The sequence below is a fragment of the Lepisosteus platostomus genome, chromosome 25 (assembly GCF_059453375.1).
Source record: "Lepisosteus platostomus isolate fLepPlt1 chromosome 25, fLepPlt1.hap1, whole genome shotgun sequence".
NCBI lineage: Eukaryota > Metazoa > Chordata > Actinopteri > Semionotiformes > Lepisosteidae > Lepisosteus > Lepisosteus platostomus.
This window is the reverse complement of record NC_142635.1, coordinates 11089824-11109558: the sequence shown is the minus strand read 5'-3', so window position 1 is coordinate 11109558 and position 19735 is coordinate 11089824. Positions and strand designations below refer to the sequence as shown.

The following is a 19735-nucleotide window of genomic DNA, read 5'->3' as shown; positions in this document are numbered from 1 at the left end:
AAAAACAACAGTCCAAACATTACTTAGGAAAAGATCATCAGTTTCCAGATGTAACCAGTGAGTCTCCTTCACAAAAGGAAATCACTGTAAACCATAAATAATACATTAGAAAAATACAAAAATGATTTCTTTAAAACATTCTGTAATACACATTAAATCATAACACATGCCATATACATAAATACTGCAATTGCAATAGTAATCTTAACTCTAAAATGAAAGGAAATGCCACACAAAGGTCTCATTGAAAGACATTTTAAAGCCATGCTGCTCAAGAATAAACCTAAGCACATTTTGAAAATGAGCAAGTTACAGTCACTCTGTTCTTTCTTTTGAAGTGCTTAAATAAGTTTAAAGAAAATAGAGTACAAATGGAGACAGTCACTCTGCTTCAACCTTTAAATTAGGAGACGTTTATTAAATCAGCTTCTTCCTACACACTGCAGTGACAGTTGGAGAGCAAATCAAATGAATCCTGATATGAACTTTAACCGTTGTGCATTCCTGCAGATTAGGACAAATGAAACGCTAAATGTCAAAACGCCAAAGGCTATGAACCTATAATCAGTGGGACTCTATACCATTTAGGGTTTCAGCAATTTGTGAAAGTAACCAGGCTATGCAAAACTTTATGGGGTGGTCACTATAGGAAAACAGCTCGCAGAGGTGGAAACTGCATCTGCAGAAATCTTTCAAAACGTGGCGACTCAACTGACTTAAAACAAACAGCAACAATTTTCTGTCACATTTAACTTTTTGCTCACTTATTTTGACATTTCAACTTATAAGCTATAACGCCATTAAAGCAAACTAATTTTAAAATGGGCAGACTCACAGCCCCTCCGGACGTCCTCCTTTAACTAAATGCTTTAAGCAGCAGAACCACCATGTACAATTTGGAGTGGTTTATGAATTTAGCATTTTAATCAAAACAAGAAGCCTTTCAGTGCCTTGAATGACAGCCCACAGTGACTACATCGTGTTTATCGGGGCATATGGGACCGCGGCAGTCATTTAGATCTCTTTAGAATGATTAATCATTGCCACTTTCTCTTCCCCACAGCTTGAAAATTTTGAAATTAAAACGGTTTACAACTCCATATTGTGACCTCCTGTTTTCATTCACCAGGACCCTCTTTGTTTGGCCTGTTATTTGTTACCAATGAGAAATAAAGTTGTCAATCATTCTGACTGGCAGCTCTTTAGGGGCCTAGTAAAAGCCTAGTTTCCCCCCTGTTTTTCACTGGCTTACTCAGTTTTATTGGGCATTAGGGATTAATGTGGGGGTCTAACTTAAGAAGCAATTTAAATAAAAAAAGAACAAGCGTTTTTGTTTATTGTATTCATTCTGAGACATGAGCCCAGTGTTCCCCCGTACCTACGGAATTCCTGACTTGGCTATGCAGCTTTTAACACTTGGCTTTTTGTTAGTCGCCGTGATATCCAAACTTTCAGGGACCCGGGGCTGCACACCGAGGAGAGGAAGAAACAGTCACCTCCGCTCGCTGAACGGCAAACTCCCGGAGGAGTGAATTTAGAGAGTTCAAGGGCTCCCATCAGCCCGGGGTGTATTTATTCACCCTGTGCTCATGACAAGAACCAGAGGAGAGTGGCCAGCGCGGTGCACGCTGACAGAGGTCTTCTCCAGCACCCAGAGGTTACACGATCGAGGTCAGGGCTTGGGTCCTCTCTGCAGCTCTCATTTCCTGAGGAGGGCAGCCTCTTCTGCTCATAAAGCTAATAAGGACTTCCTTGCACTAGACTGCTGGGGCCCTGTCAGGACAGCTCGTCACGGGCCACGCAGTGGGGGAGGAAGAGCTGCTTTCTATTAGCCAGCCCCTTCTCCAGGTGCCACTAATGGGGTCCGCCACGCCAGCAACAGAGGGGACCGCTCAGAGCTATCGCGGTAGATCTGGAAATGATCATCTCTGGAGGCTCTTGTACCACGAGATGGCGAGAAGTCGTAAGTTATGTCACACCTCTCTGCAAAGCAAATTTTGTCAATTGGTCGTTTCACGTGCTGAAACACCAAAGCCCAGAAAAAAAACCATCACCCCGACTCTCATTGATGAAGCTACTGAGCAACCTAGAGCTGCCTCCTGCCTGATTTGAAATTTTAATAAAAGGGAGTCAAAAGATCTAGTTACACATCATTTATTTGCATACCATGTCAATACTATATAAGCTTCTGAGAATTTACATATAAATGTTAATTTTTCTTTCAGCTACTGTACTTATCTAGGGGGAGGGTGGGATTCGGCTGTGCTTTAGGGAAATAAATTATTGCAGGATTTGTCAGTACCATGAAATGGACAGCAAACACTGTTGGCTATAACAACCATCTCAAATTTCAAATTTATAGTCCAGCTATTGGGCATGTAGCCACTTAATTTAACATAAATACTTCAGCTTGGAATTAAAAATCATAAACTATTCAAACATGATTAGAATTATATAGAGGTTTTCATTACTCAATGGAAAGTACTTATCTGGATGCCGATATTTATATGGTCTCCACACACTTGAGAGTGTTTCTCTATCTCCCCTTATTCTAATAAACAGTGCTCTAATCCAAGTCCAGTTCCCTAAAACTACTTACCATGAAAACATCATACTTTAACTTATCTGGTTTTAAATTAACGGCTTGTGGATTCTTAATGCACTATGCAATACATCAGAAAACACACCAAAGAGAAATTAACTAAGAAATGGGCACGCCTCTTTTTCATCATGGACTCTGGAAGTGTTCTGTTGGCTCACAGACATTATGAACCTAATATCATTGTTAATTATGCATATTATTGACACAGAAATAAGAGTCCATTCCGTTAAATTATCTGTAAAACCCCGAAATGTAAGACACAGGAAAATGAACTCCAAACTCTACAGACTTCAAGACCATGAAAGATATTATGGACTATTGTCTGTAAAATATAACAATAAAAATGTCCCAAAAGAAGCTGAGCTTGCTTTACTGGTGCTAAAATGTTGGCAATCGATAAGAGTATATAGTAAGCTAGCCAAACACCACAGTTACTGTAATGCAGTGCTCCAGACCTACTTAAAACAAAGTTTTGCAGCACTGAACATCAGAAGATATGGACTACTGCAGGATTGAGAACACTCGTAGAATTACTTTGGCTTTTAACCTGCTTGGCTATAGACCCAGCCTTATGGAAAAGGTAGATCCAACCTCCCCTGTGTAAGATGACCAAAAGGGCTGTTGCAAGGGCAGTGCAGATGGAGTGGTAGAGAGTTCTTGAGCATAGCACACAAATGAAGTAAACACTGGTCAGACAGGTGTTAACATTAATACATCATTCAAATTCCCTCGAAAATGTAAGGAAGAGATGTCAGGATAGGTGGTTAAAAACACTGATTTTTAGAACAGGAGATGTTTTGTTAAAATGTCTACAATATGCCGGCAAGATCTTATTTAGAATATTCTGTACAATTTTGGTCACCATGTTACACAAAATAATATCTGGATATCACTCCAGAGAGTAGCAAAAACATGCTCTGCTTACAGGAAAGATCTACCTTACTAGGTTTGAAAACAGAAAACTAGGAGGGGGAGGAGGGGGCAGATTCAAGTAATAATCTTCAAAAGGCATAAACAAAATCGATGCAGTGCACTTCAACAGAATCAACAGTGAACCACAAGCCAGGGGCACAGGTGGAAACTATACAGAAGTGCTTCTAAAATGGAGAACAGGTTCGGCACTTCACACAAAGGGTTGTGGGAGTATGGAACAAGCTTTCCAGCCACATTGCTGCAGCCAATAGCCTATCTTCTTTCAAGAAACAGCCTGAAGGCTCCCCAGATCAATTAGCTACTAGCAACCAAACAGGCTCGATTAAGCTAGACTGGCCGAATGTTCTTTTATAATTTGCCACCGTTTTTATGTTCTGATTTATATGGGAGCAGGTGATTGAATATATTGAAGGGTTTGCCTGCTCTTGAACATGAACTGGAAACTCCCTTAAAACATTCAATGACATTTGTTGTGGTACTATAGCTTAAATCCCTAGGGGTTTTTATACTGTCTATAAATTTCAGGCTGTCAGCTACAAAACATAAGATATTCATCTTGGTAGGGAAAAACGTTTGGTGTTAGGTTTTACTTTAGTGACTGTTCTTGTCTGAAACAAGGAAACCCTAAATTGTCTCAGAACAATGACGGAAGAAAGACATGAACAGTATTGCTGTAATTAAATGCAGCCTTTCCAAATTTCTATTTTATACTGCAATTGCTTTGCTTTTGGTTGCTGCGGCACAATATTACCCAAAGCCCATAGCCCATCCATTCATAACATCCGTTAGAAACAACTAACAGCTTCAACTGCCTTGATAAATTGTTTTTTTTATATTTATTAAGAACTAGAGAGGAATCGACGGCTCTTTCTTTTATGGTTATACTAGAACTTCGTGATGTCTGCACAGTGACATCTCTCGTTCACTTGCAAGAAGGGGCAGAACTTGAGTGAATCTGTACCCAACCAACCCCTATATCGATGCACCTGACTGCGATGATATTACCTGTGTTGCTCCACAGCGTCATTGTCAGGCAGCTCGGCACCGCACACATTGCACCGCTCGTTCTGGCTTCGGTTTTCGGTTTTAATGCCAGCGGCGAGCTCCCCCAGCTTGTTGAAGAACTCCCTCTGGATGAAGCTCTGGGGAAGCAGCCCCCCATACGCACTGAAGTCCATGGACATAGCCAGGGCTGGCTGCATGTGCAGGGCAGACGCGACAGAGGCTGGCATAGACAGTAGAGTCTCGTTTTTATGGTTAGGAGGCACAGAGTACAAAGAAGCAAGTTGCTTCTCGGTTAGGGAAGCCATGCTTTCCAACGCTGCGTGGCTCCCGTCGCCCGGCTGATCAGAGATACTTTCTTCACGGACGTAGTGCAGTTCACGGGCGCTCGTGATCACGCTGCTCCGGGTGGGAGTTCCCGGGCCTTCCCTGCTTTTGTCCGACTCTCCGCTCTTCTCCCCGCCGCTTGACGAGCTGGATTCTGCCGTCCTGGGGCTCTCGTGCCCCGAGGCCTCATCCACCTGCATCATCTCCGTCTTCACCTCGGTCTTCACCTGGGGCGAGACGCTCAGGCCCATCATCTGCTCGCCGTGGTTCTGCTGCATGGAGCCCTGCAATAGGGACTGCCCAATGCTCATCAAACTGTCCACGGCAGCCTTGGTGGGGCTCATGGTAGAGAGACCAAAAGAGGTTGAAACCGAGGGACTCTGGTCGACCATCGTGCCGACGGTCAGACCTTGAAGGGTAGAGGAGGCGTAGCCACTTTCCTCCATGGAATGCTTCTTTGAGATCAACATGTTCTTGACATGCCTCGCCTTGCGGTCTTCGTCGTCCTCGGCGCCGCCTTCAGCCATGTTGACCTCTGTGTCGTTCTCATCCGAGGACTGGATGGTTTCCAGGATCTTTAGGCATTGCTCTTCTAAGTATTCTATCTCTAAGATCTCTGCCGCGTACAGCAGGTCATCCAAATCTTCCACTCTTGCTTGGAGTGTGGCGGTGTAGGCATACTCCAGAATCTGCTGGAAGGTCTTTGGTGAGAGGAAGTCCAACGTGTAATGCTGGCTGTTGCGGTGGAATAGGATCTCGAACATTTTGCTAGTGCAAGCCAACACTGTCCGATGGGCATGAAATTCCTGGCTGTCTACCATGATAACCACATCACACAATGTCCCAGCCAAGCGCATCTGGTTGGCTTTCTGCAGTAGTGCTGTGGGATGGCTGGGGTTCTGCAGTTGTATCATACCCATTTTAGTCAAATCCATAACGTCCCTGACATCCACTGGACCAACTCATGAGTCTGTCTTTACCCCCCGTTGTCTTCTTGAGTTATCTTTGTAAACAAGATGCGGTAAATCTGTGGAGAGAGAAAGCACATAAACCGACTATTAAACAGTGGAGATGGATCATTTTTAGGGGAAAAAACACACAGCATTCATCTTCATTAAAACTCAGCTTGGACTGCCATTTGAAAAGCTTGCTTTTATCCTTGGAGTCTTAATTTGTATTAATTGCACCTTCGATTACCATTACTGAACTCGGGCTGACTGCAAAATTAACAGTCTTTTTAGATTCACAGCGATTGGATATCTGTTTATCGACTGATGATGTTTAACAGCATAAAAAAAAACAATTCATACTTACAAAGATAATGAATGTAAAAAAAAGTGTTCCAGACTGGAGTTCATTGACTTGGTGTTGTAAACCTAGCCCATGGCAAATGAATTACATTATGTAAGACAGATTGATATATGAATGTCCTGGACTACTTCCAAGTACATGAAAATACCAACAGAGAAATCCAGTTCACACTGGCACGTAGTTTTTCACAGCAGTAATGTTGGGTGGAGTGTACAAGCACTGATGTGAATGTCAAAACTTAAACCCCATTAGATGACATGCAGTAACAAGTGACAGCTATAAGAACACGAGACTCTTACAATTTCTCTATCTCATTCTCCAAATGTGAATATCCATCCATCCATTTTCTAACCGTTTTATCCAGTACAGGGGTGCGGATGAGCATGGAGCCTATCCCAGCAAGCAACAGGCACAAGGCAGGATACACGCTGGATTGGACACCAGTCCACAAGACACAGACACAAAACACACACACTCACACCAGGGACAACTTTCCCAGAAGCCAATGGACCAATCAGTATGCTTTTAGACTAAAAGAGGAAACCAGAGCACCACAGAAAAAAACAGGCTGACATGGGGAGGACATACAAACTCCACACAGATAGCAACCCCAGGAATTGAACCCAGAGTCTCAGCTCTGCGAGGCAACAATGCTAACCACTGCACCACCCTGCCACCCTAACATGTGTGATAAAGGAAAAAAGGCCAATAGAAATCCATTCAAGAAAGAAAGCAGTTGAAAAAAAAAGACTGCATGCCACATTAAGGAGCTCTGCATGGACTGCACAATTTAGGACCAAAACACACCACAGCACATTGAGGTTCTTAATAAAATAACCCATTTTGGGGACAACAGTCTAGACACCGGAAAGAAAGCCACTGTAAACTCTAAAACCTGCCCCTCTTCACCAGTGCCAATGAAAAACCTGGCAGTTCTGTTGGCTTTGTTAGAACATGTGGCAGTGCTCTGTTCACAAAGACCATCAACACCCATTTTGAAATGAAATGGCATCTTATTCAGTATTCTCATCACAGAGAGGAATAAAGAACAGAGCATGGAGAATAAAGCAAACACAGCAGCAGGAATAGTGCTGGAGACTAAAAGTGAGGTTACAGTGAAGGCTGGGAGATTTCTGCATTCAAAAAGGACGCTTAGCTAGAAAAGATGATCACCAAATAAAACTGAGTGTTCAGAAAAGCAGTATTCGTTAGCATCTTTATAATATCAGAGAAACTGTCATTTCTATACCCATACAAGAATGTGTGCGCTTTGCAAATTTTAAGAATCCCTGTTCTGAATAAAATGTTTGTGATGTTAATAATAAATGGCCTAATAATAACACTCCAATCAACAACATCCAGCTTTACGTTAGGACTACGGTAATTACATTTAGTTCTGCTGGTATCTGGCAATCCACCTAAGCAGGAAAATAGTTTTTTTTGCAAGAAATAAATTTAAGGATGAATCTATTTCTAATGGTTTAGACCTCTGTGAAGTCACAAAAAGAAAACTTAAATCACGTATGTGCACATTTGAAGACGCAAAAAATCTTTTACATTTTTTAAACAAAAAGAGCAGCATTAGACGAAATCTATCAAGCCAAGGTCTAACTTTGATCGAGATTCCATATTTCCATTTTCATATCAACAAAAACTTTTGCGCATTTAAAAGAAAGACGTTTTACTTTTTATCGATCCTACCAGGCATTACAAGCGTAGCAAACGAATAGTTTACACATTAATGGTGAGTAAAGTGCATTTCCCAACAAAAATAAATACAGCAACTTTCTGGTGCATAATACTTTCATCGAAAAAGGCTTATAAGTGCATTCAAAACACAGATTAAACCTAATCATTGCTAGTAAATCAGCAGACTGTACAGATACAAGGGAATGTGACTAGTTAATCAAACGCATTCACAACAGGGAGGGGATTTCAACATGAAGCATTCTTGTAGTAAGCATTCAGTACTGTACATAAACTGGATTTTTCTTTAAATTGTGAAAATACATGTTAAGAGTTACTTGCCTACTTTGGGTTTTGAGCAAATGTAACACCACATATTATGTAAACAAACACCACAAAGGTACATGAATGTGTGTACACAAACATCTTTAATATTCTATCATCTTTATCATCTGAAGCTTCACTTCACTTTAGACTGGGAATTTTGTTAAAGCCTACCAGAAAACATTTTTCAAACTCTTAAGTGTAATGCAACTCATCCAACGCACGAAATAAGACAGTTCAGTTGCTACTGCAGAAAAAAAACTTATTTTTGTTTCATAGTTTTATTTTAAACGTCTTAACACGACGTTCGTCTATAAATCGAGGGAAAAGATTTAACACGTTATGGATCTTCGCGCATTCTAAGCAAAAATAAATTACATGGCACATAATATCCCCTAAGTATTTTAAACATGCAAAACTACTTGGGAGCACCTTTTACATCGCTTTTTCAGAATAAAATCAGAAATAGCCCATTTTGTGCTTTCTTGCCAAACATAATACATATCGTAACGCTTTCAATGATACGTTTAAATATGTAACGCATTCTGTAACGATATAATTTAAACTAAATCGATATACAATATACTGTATGACATCTGAATGTGGGGTTAGGGTCATCATGCGAAAGAAGCACGTCTACTGCACATATACTGACTTGATTTACAAGCTATTGGACGTCGGATTACGACTTCAATTGAAATTCCACTTACTGTGTTATTTATAAGACATGAAACGTCATTATTAAATGCTGCGCGAAAAAATTAAAAAGTATTAGCAGAATAGTAAAACACATGGAGAAAAGCACAAACTTATGAACATATTAAGTAGTTTATAAAATATTCCACAAAAATATCAACTGTCTTAAAATACAAAGCGCACAAGATTTACCATCATGGCACTTTCCAGAGCGCAAAAGCAAAAGTGCTTCGTGTTTTAGTTAATATTTCTTAAGGAGTAAACAGTTATAGCAGGCTATATTTTACTATAAATGTTTTGAAGCACGGTTTTATATTACCCACAAAATGTCGATACATTGTGGTTTCAAGAAACAAAACACCGCACTTTTACAACAGCAATTTTTAATTAATGCTACCCCTGCCTAATTATCCACTGTACTCCGGGCTTCAACGTAGACTGTATCGTTAAACACAGAATGCGTACCGGGAAACAGACCAAAATAACGCATTTCCCGAAAAAGAAAACATGTTATGGAAACGCTAATACATATTTATAACAGTAACAGAACAACACCGTCACAATGACTTACTGAACATCGCTGCTTCTCCGATTTCGGAAAAAAATAATCCACTACCCGAAAAAAATCTCTCCCAACTCCAATTGATTGAATCACGCTTTTAATTGGTGACTTCAGAGAAGCCACTGATTAACCCACGTGAATCGCCTATAGTAATTTCTCATAATGCTAGAATAAGAAACATTTGACATGTTAATTCCATGCTGGAGTATTTGATTCTTTTAAAAGGCACCTAAGTAGTAAAATCCTACCTTGCACGTTCACTGTACAGAAGACCTTAAAAATATTTTTCTTTGCCCGCAAAGGCTTGCCTGCAGAAAATTGGTGGCTTCAAAATCTAGCGATTTATTAGCCCTTAGCTACCAATCCAACACTTTCTCGTCTGTATGATGTGCAGTATCATTCCGTCTGATCTCTGTGCCCAATAAATGTTCAGCTTCCTAACCCACACCGGTGTTGGTAATAATTTCACACCACGGCTCCGCGAGCACTGTCTGTAAACGCATCAAGTGCATGAAGCCACTGCATTTGTTACAGCTACTTCACAAATATTTACACATAAAATGACCCTGTACAATGGTTGTGATGATAATATGTTTGTATACAGTCTTCCGCAGATTCAGAACATGAGTATCTCCTCATAAGATAAAGCTATCCACAAGGTAGGCACTGTCTGCTGAGCAGTCAACTGTACAGTCAGACCACACGTTTCTCTTGTTGCGATCTCCAGAATACTAAAACAGCGAGCAGCGTCAACATTAGAATTCGTTTATATATATATATGATTATAAATCTCTCAAATAGAAACAACTTTGGATTTCCAAATATCATACAGTAATGTGTCATTACTTTTGCAGTGTATTTCGCAAAATGCGAAAACATCCTCCCCCTCCTGAAAGCAGTCATGAAGACCTCGATTTAGCGACACGGTATTGGAGACAGTGTAACTTCTGGGGGTTTGTTAAGCGTAACATTACCGACGAGTTGGTCCTTTACACTTTTACTGTACCAACAGCAGAGCAAAAACAGATAAGCATGCAGAGTGACGGGACTGTTTGCTATGCATTTGTGTAGAAGCTGCTAGCCCGTAAGATATGTGTACTTACCTAGGTTGCACGTTAAATTTCCGAATGTGTTGTTATTGGGGCAGCAGCATAGTAACGCAACAGTTCACAGTACCCGCTCTCACACGCACTAGCTCCTCTCTGCTTTAGGGTTAGCAAATCAACACAGTGGTGACGTCACCGCACTGACTCACTCTTTTTCTTTCTTTAGCACCACAAAACGCTGCGAAAGTGAGACACCTAGGGGGCTGCCATCTTTAATGCTGGCTTTAAAAAAAACTACGGAGAAAGTATTTTCGAGCGTGTGTAGATACAGTAAATAACAGAAGCGCCATGATTAGTTTTCGTGTGCTTCGCCTTTTGTTTTGTTTTTTTCAACCGGAGTTTTAAATCTGGCATGTGTGAAAATGCTCTTTTAAATAACGTTCGCTACAAATGACGGATTACGGGGCTGTAAAAGAGTAATGTAACAGGCTAAAATCATTTTACTGACAGAAAAATGATGGAAGGGAATTGCGTACTAAATTTGGAGGGACGTGTTTAGGAACTAATTATCCCATACAGTAAAATGCCATCAGCCTCAGTTTTTTTTAAATAGCACTGTCTAGACGGTGAAATAACGTTTAATGGAAAATGTTTGTGAGACTTGAATACAAAAACGTGTAAACTGTCGTCCTGAAATGATACATTTAAAAAAAAATATGAATGACTATAGACTTTTAAGTACAAAATGCATGGGGCCGCGTTATGCATAACTCTCAATTTGTTAAAACATAACGTGTAAGAAGCCTATAAATAAATAATTCTCACTGACGCCAAATAAACAGGTGAACAATGTTTGTTTTTGCAGATCATTAACAGGCATTACAACTGCCATGTATATAACACACACGCTGCAAAAAAAAAAACCCCGATTTATTAGCAATTTAAAGTCATATGTTGCGCGTGTTAGATTCAGTGCAGCACATTTAGCGGACCTTAATCAGATGTCTCAAATGATGTACAGATCCCGTCAATAGAAGTCAATACTCCGTGCGTCGTGGTGAGCAAAAACTGTATTTCAACATCACGCATGTGATCCGCAACTTCATAATTGTAAGTGAATTCCTGACAGTACCCCGCTGTCACGGACACGGTCTTTTGCTCGAGCAGTTGCGTTTTGCAGGTCACTTGTAGCGCCTAGATTTAATTTAATTAGGCATCACTGTAACATGTAACAATGTAACTATGGGTAGTATCTGATTAACCAGGTCTAAAAACAAGTGCTGGACAGCGCTAAAGCATCGCTTCTGCCAGCATCAAATATGGAGTCGATGATCTACACATTTTAAAGATACAGCGCACATGCAAAGCCCCGATTGACATACTGTATTCAATAGTATCCTCGCTGAGTTATCAGATTTTCTGAAGCTACAAGTATTGTTCAACAAGTACTACAGCAGTTTGCTCTACACTGTATCCCGTGACAGACACAGGAAGACGCAACTGCTTAGTTGTACATCAGATTCCTCCAATGCACTGAACGTTTTGTACTTGAAAGATGAAACAATACACCGCGCCGTCCTCATAATTCCTAAAAAAAAAGGTGACATAATTAGTCTTTAAATTTGACCCTCAGGTACCCGTCATTAAAAAATAGTAGAGTATGAGAATGCATAAAAAACACACCACTTTTGCAGGTTATTTTTATGGATAATAAAAATGTTCCCACCAGTAGGTTAAATGTTATTCTTAACACTTCTTTAAGTTACAAAATTACACTTAGAGAAAAGGACGCATTGTGCCAATGACTTTTTAAAATAACCAGTCTATTCATATGACTAGTGTGTTCTTCAAGCTATGGATATTCCATGAAAGTAACAGCTGATAGACTCATGTTATAGACATTGTTTTAACAATGGTTTAGAAGTCTGTTAATTGCTTTTTCTAAATAAATTCCTTTAGCTAGCTGCATTACTGCATGAAGTTAAGTTTTGAACTGTGTTATTTGGGTGTTCAAAAAGGTGGTAAAGATGAAGGTGCTCTGTGTATTGTGTAAAATCTGTTTCGATAATCACAAGATAAATAACTCCGTATGCATTTTTAAACACACACAATATGCACTGTTGTGATAGAAAATCATTAATCATAACCTTTCCTAGGATTCCGAAAATATACATAAGATATCAGATTGGAAATGATGGCCCTGAGCAAGTGTTAGTGATGGAAAAATGCGCCTTTCATTCAATGGAACTTTAGATGTGAAAATAAAGCGAGCAGCAGAGCAGTTTCTTCATAGGGTACAGATTTTTGTAAGAAAGAACACTATTTTATTGACCTATGAAGATACAGTGGCATATTCTTATTATTATCAGTATTGAACTATATGAACTAACTTATTTCTGGTCACATCTTTATTAGTACTTGAATACAGATTTGTGTGCAGCAGGTCTTCCTTAATTTACTGTATGTGCAGGCATTGGCCTAAAAAACATCAACTCAAGAGTATATTGTCTTCAGAGCTTCTAAACCCAGAACCACAATGCTCATAAAAAAATAAACTGTGGACTCAGACTGAAAGCCTTGTTGCTTGCTTCAAGAACGTGACTATTCATTAAACCATACAGTGAATAAAATACTAACCAGTATTCTATATGTTCCAAATACCCATTTTTGATTATTTATGACTACCACAGATTGTAAAAAGAAGTATTTAATATACATATGGCATTGCTGAAAATGTTATAATCTTTATTCTCCAAATAAAAAGGCAAAAAGTACTCCACCACGATTAAAATTTCAGGGTCATTCAGATTGTGGTCACAAGGTACTTTTTAACCTCTGTGCTTTGGTTTCCTGAGACTTACTTCTGGATACAGAAAAAAGGAAAGGCCTTAATCTTCAATTAATCCCTGTTTCACTGAGAGAAAGGGGATTGGCGTCTTGAAACAACACTCGGCAGCGAGGAACAACCACAAATATTCATTGTGGAGAAATCTTCCTTTCTGTTTTCTCAGGCCCTGCTTTGAAGCCTGGGGGTGGTTAATGCCGTTAAAGTGAGATTAATGCCTGAGTTTAGGACGAGTAAGGTGAGAGAGGGAGGCTGGGCTTTTTCGGCAGTTTGCCAGCCTTTGACACAGACTATGGGCCACTCTGATTCAGAGTCAGAACGAGGAGCTGCAAGATAACACCTGCTGTACACAGCTGAAGCCACTGATCTGAAAGCAAGTGCTCTGATAACACTGTAAAACATTTATCCATCTATTGATGACAATGAGGTGCAGGATTGCAAAGTAAAAGTTATGGGAGATGGTATTGGGACTCGTATTACACACAGAGAAGAAAATCTGTACTGTACATATTCCAGCTTTCAGTTCTTTTGTATTATGCAGAAACTCTGCTTTCCACAATCCATTACAAACTGAGACTGGTAAGCACTTGCAAAGAAAATCAATTTACCTATACAACTGTGGATTGCTGACTAATACATGTGATCCCCAGACCAAATGGTGAGATGGTAACAGGGAAAGCTGTGATCAGACCCCGACTCTCACCTTGACTACAGTGGACACCTTGAGTCTATAGTACTTATCTATAGTCTATAGTCTGGTATGTACTTTAACTCTATATACCTTTGTATATACTGTACAGTACAAAGCAATAGGAACAAACAGCATCATATAAAAGAGTTATGAATTCGACACTGTAATCAATATAAATCAACTATACAGAGACCTCTGAAGTTTTTCTGCTTCCCTAGACTTTAAAAGGAGGTAATACCTGGAAAACAGTCAGTAGTAGCGTGCATCATGGTGGTTAAGATCAGAGAGCTCTCTGATATCTGCAGACAATTGATCATTGAATTCCACAAGCTGGGGAACAACTATAAAAGAATTTAAAGAAAGCAATCTCTTTCCATGTAGCATCCATTATAAAAAAAAAACTTAAGGCTACCATCATGGGATCAGAGGGAATCGTGAACACCAGCACATACCAGGACAGTTTAGACAAACACATAACTTCCTCTGCCACAAAGCTCAAACTTAGCCAAAAACAGAACAGCATAACAATGCCAAAGCATACAGTACATCCAGATCTAAAAAGAACTTGTAAGTGCACACGAGAATGAATGTTCTATTTCACACTCCTGAAGGCAGTTCAGAAATGGAAAGCAAAGGGTCTGAAGTACCTAGAGCAATGCTGCCTGGAGGAATGATCACAAATCCCTTCAGAAATGCCAAAACCTCTTCTGAATCACATTACAGAAGGCATTGTGTCAATATAAGCTATGCCAGAGGATTTATTTAATACTAACTAGTGATGTGTGAATAAATATGAATCTAAATAATTTATGATAAATATGACTTTGCTCTGTGCAGTGCTATTAAGATCACACATTACACATTGTTCAATCCATAGATCATTCTGTTATTTGATGTCTCTATTTTAGCAGACTATAAATAAATCAGAAGGGTGCTGTATAGTAAGTATAAAGTTGTTTAATACAGCGGTTTGTAGCCTTTATCAACCTACCTATTCACTAAAAAAACAGAGGCTTTTTCATAGTGTCACTTACAGTCTTAAATACTTAATACTATTGAAAGGGAAACAATGGCTTTTCACACCAGACTTCCAACCTTTAATTTTTAAAACAAAGTAAAGCATCAGGGCACTGCACCTTTCAAATGAATAAAATCCCCCATCTTTTCACTAAATAGTTACAATAAACATGTGTGTTTTCATGTATGGGTTCTATAAACTGGAACCAATATCTTTTTGCAGTAAGCAATGGTCTGTAAAAACCCTGGCTTGTTGTCTTTTATCTCTTCCAGAGTCCTGTTCAGTCTCAGGTGAATAGCAACATGATGAGCATTCTTGTCTCCGCTTTCAGATGGGTGTGTAATAAGGGACTTGGGTATGCGGGAGCCAGCAGCACAACTGTGTGAATATCCTTTTCGGAGCTGGGCTGAATGGGGCCTTTTCACCTGTTATGCTCCTTGGGGCATCTTGTGTGACAGGTTGCTGTTATCGCACTCTCACCTCTACCTTTGACCTTGAGTGGATTCTGGCCTGCAAACAACACAACCCTCTGTTAACTAACAAAGCTTTTCTTTAACTTTAATGTCCTTAATTGGTCATACTGCTCTGGTTTCCTGGTACAATAAATCTATTATTTTGACCTCCATTGCCAGGCATGTACTACAGTCACGGAATTTAGGCATACAGCGGGAATAAATGGTAGTTTTTTTAATAAAATAGACAAATCTGACCAATTTATTGAAATAATCTTACAGTACATAATGGTCCTTAAAAACCTGTGCTTAGATAGACAGTGCATTACAATACATTAATGTGTGTACAGTGTTCGATGCATCGAAATGCTAGAAAATATTGTCACTCAATTTCAGCACTGGAAGACCATGATAGTTGGTTAGATGATACAGCTTGTTAAAAAGCATTTTAAACCTTGAGCTATTGAATGTCAAAGTTCAAGCCTCGATCAAAACCTACTACCAAGTAGCTATAATTTAAGATCAAACAGCACCTCAAGACTGGGCACAACTGCCAAAAGAGGCAGACTGAAATGGCAGACTATTTACTCCCTAGGAGAACCCAACCAGGACTGTGAGAGGATTCCCAGATTCTAGAGGGATTTCCACTACGCCGTGGAACTGGTTGGCAACTGGCCAGGTTATACTATATGTTACATACTCTTCCAAGAAAATGTGCTAAAATTACAGTCAGACTTTATAATATACAGTCTTCACTGAGTATCACACTGCAGTGTCAACTGATAAAATGGAAATGAATGGACTTTACAAACCTCAGTTCAGAACTAACCATACTGAGCATTCTCTTTATATTTTCCTGATTTCTGAGAGAAGTTTTTGCGCTTTACATTTTAAGGAAATTCATTTTCACTCTCTGGAAATGTGCCAGCTCCTGGAGTTTCTATGAAGGAAGTCCTGCAATGTTTTTGTTTACAGTGTGGTAATCATTCTCAAGGGAAAGTGCGAGGGAAACCTTTTTTTATCTCAGAGACAGAAAAGAAAAACACACAAATATAGTTCTTGCCAGAGAACTTTTGTTGTTATCTTTGTTCTATTTTTACATCTTGTATCAACCTTATGATCTGAAACTGAATGTTTATTACAGGGATCCCTCAGTCTTTAGTCTTGGGCTGCAATATACATACTCCTATTATTTGAAAGCTGTTCCAAATAGTTCCTTGGGATTTTAAATAGGATCTTAGCTCAGTGTTGGTTACCAAAAAAACATTTTGTTTTTCCTGTGGGGATACTGTTTTTTTCCTGGACACAGCTGGTAATTAAGATAGAAAAAGTCACATCTGATAGAATGAATTGTAATTCAAAGTTTGCAGTGTTTAAAATTTAGAATTTACAGAGGCAGAAGCAGACAATACACATAATAATGCTTTTGGGTACTCCTCCAAAAGCCTAAAAGGTCAGCTTTATGGGAAACCAGCAGTATATTCTAGCTATGGGAATGCTACTCAGGCTAAACATGCTGAATGGCCTTCTCTCATTTGGAACACCTCTGCTTTCTCAATCGCTTAGTCCATAATAATATGAAGTGTTGCTTCTGTGGAGAGAAGAGAAGGATAGTCTCTTGGAATAAAAAATCAGATGGGAAGCCCAGAGGAATTGTCACAATTCAACAATTCAACAACAATTGTCAGAAATTCTTAACAAGCACCATGAACAATGGTATTTTTTGTCAAGGACAATCTGGATTGTGTTGTGTCACAGGTCACGACAGTTGACCACGATAGTTGATTTTATGCTAACTGGGATACTTACACTCTTCTGTATGCTAAAATATCCTTCCCCTGGATTAACTGTCTTTTTTAATGAATGGGTTTCTGTTGTAGGAAAATGAGGGGATAGTGGAAGGTATGTTTTTCCCAAAAAGCCCAGGGCACACACCTGTTGAGGCAGGTGACAGAATGATCCTGTTGGCATGCTGTTTTAATCAATGCAAGTGTTGCTTTCTTTGACCAATGAATGGTAACTGTGCCAGCTCTGTTGTGGGTTTTAGGTTACATGTAACTCCACCACAAGGAATGTCATGGAAACCACTGAAACCCTTTTTTAATGGAATGTCGAAACTGGTAATTTGCCCCCTTTGTCATTTACTGTCAGTTTCACGTTTTATGCTCTATCACATTTTTATCTGAACATGTTAAATAATCCTCGCTTCCCACAGTATGTGAAATTATTATAATTGAAAAATATTTCCTGAGACTTGTTTTCATTTGACAGCTTTGACTTCTGGCTAAACTTTACTACAGTTTTATTGTTCATGTATATCAGTATTATAACAGCAAATCTACTTTTCAAAAGAAAAAACTGCTCCAAGCTAAGGCACGATATTTCTTGTAATTACAATATAAGTACATCACCTTCAAATTTAAAAAGTGAGACACTGCTTTTAAAAATTTGCGACATCTTACATCTACACTGTGTAAGTCAGGTATTACATTTCTCAACAGTGGTAAGGCTTCATTTCCTGTGAACTGTACCTCCAATTCCTTCCAGGTGATGAGAATGAGGTCTTTTATCAGGAAATAATCTTTCTGCTTCAGCTTTCCAACATCTCTTTGAAATCACGCTGAAATTAAATCTTATTATCCTGGATATGTTGTATCACTGTATGGTATGACAATATGAAAAGGAAGTGTAGACCAGTTACAATATCTGGTATCTTCTATCCAGCACATCATGGAATATCTGACCAACATAAAGATTTCGATTTAATTATTATTCCATTTATCATGAACAAGGTCATAAAGGTTCATTGAAGCTAAACTCTGCCTTATTAGCCTATTCATTGACTAGACTAACTTTCATCGACTAAGAAAACATATTCTCTTTTCTCTGGGTTACAAATAAGGTCATTTACCTTACCAAAATAAGCAGAGCTTAGATTAAAGAAAATGCTAAAATCAATTATGTCATAATGATAACATCTAATACAACATCAATCAATGGATGACAGAATGTTCAGTTGCAATAAATTATAATATTAAAGAACACATATTGTCTTGTACTGACAGCTGAAGAGGAGAGTTTTTTTATGCATTTATGCCAGTTATACCTTCTGGATTTTAGGTGTGATGAAATATGGTCTAGAGAGTAAAAAGAATTCTGAGGTGGCCCCAGGCTGCCTATCGACTCAGAGCACAATAATGGTTGTTATTATTCTAGTTTCATTATCACTGAATGGTGAACTTTAATTTGATTACCGAATCAATGTCGTATTAAAGTCAGTCAGATATTGTATGCAGTCTTACAATCCTTACAAATGTCTACAAACTGGACAAACGGATCATGTACGGAAATGCTGTGACAAAGAATCAAACTCTGATGTACATATTAAAGGAAAAAATATGCAGGGGGTACAGAAAAAAGGGTATGGAAAAGGAAGGGTACAGAAAAATATGCAGATGCCACATTTTTAATTACCCTTATAAATAACACCATAACAAAAAATAATAATATGTTAATTATTGCAAACCATTTTGATCCTGACTTTATGAAACAAAGGTATTTACTATTGAAAAACAATACTAACAAATGAAGAGGGCCAAGTAAGCATTGCCCTAAGAAATATCATTTTCAGTGCACTGAAAAAACAACAACCTTGGCTCTGAGAATAAAGCTGTAACAGCTAACGGAAGAAGCAGAAAATCAGCAGTCAGATGCTCAAAATTATGCCTCTATTAATTCCATGAAGATGGCAGGTATAAGGAAAGATGACATCAAAACACTTCTCATCTTTAAATAGTTCACGCAAGGAGTACGGTTTCAAGAAACAAAGTTCAAGTACACCCTGTTTCCCATTTGATATCTCGACAAAGACATCCACTAAAAGTGTTAGTCACAGTAACTTAAAGACTTGTCTGGAACTTCCTTACAGGGAACACTGAGATCCACCACTGTGCTAATAAAGCCTTCTGATTCTGCAATGCCTGTGGGCAGCAATCGCACAGATTCCAAGCATGCCCGCCGGGACTTGTATTGTAACAACAAATGCAATGTTTTGTTTGCCGAGTCCCTGCAAACTAGCTGCAAGACACAGAAAACAATGCAGCCAATACTGACAGAGCTGAAGTGAAGTGAGAGATCTGAAACAGCGCAGGAAAAAATTCACGTGACTCCATTTTCCTTTTGACAGGCATTCCAATTCTATTTGGTTGTCTTCTCTGAAAGAACTGCCATTAGAAATTGT

At 39.0% G+C, this 19735-nt stretch overlaps 1 protein-coding gene across 5 annotated transcripts in view; it reads right to left on the bottom strand.

Annotated features, from left to right (window-relative positions):
- The window catches only part of zbtb16a (zinc finger and BTB domain containing 16a), a 127839-nt gene extending 117152 nt beyond the window's left edge, over positions 1-10687 (bottom strand). For 2 of the 5 annotated variants that reach the window (XM_088619739.1, XM_088619743.1), the window contains exons 1-2: positions 10547-10687; positions 4541-5891 (exon numbers count right to left, since the gene is read on the bottom strand). In XM_088619739.1, coding sequence (XP_088475865.1) covers positions 4541-5799 — 1259 coding nt within the window. In that variant the 5' untranslated portion in view covers positions 5800-5891; positions 10547-10687. Of the gene's footprint in view, positions 1-4540; positions 5892-6178; positions 7231-9452; positions 9565-9691; positions 10144-10546 lie in introns of those variants that run through there. The other 3 variants (XM_088619740.1, XM_088619741.1, XM_088619742.1) reach the window with 3 other exon arrangements.
- Between the last annotated feature and the right edge of the window lie 9048 nt (positions 10688-19735).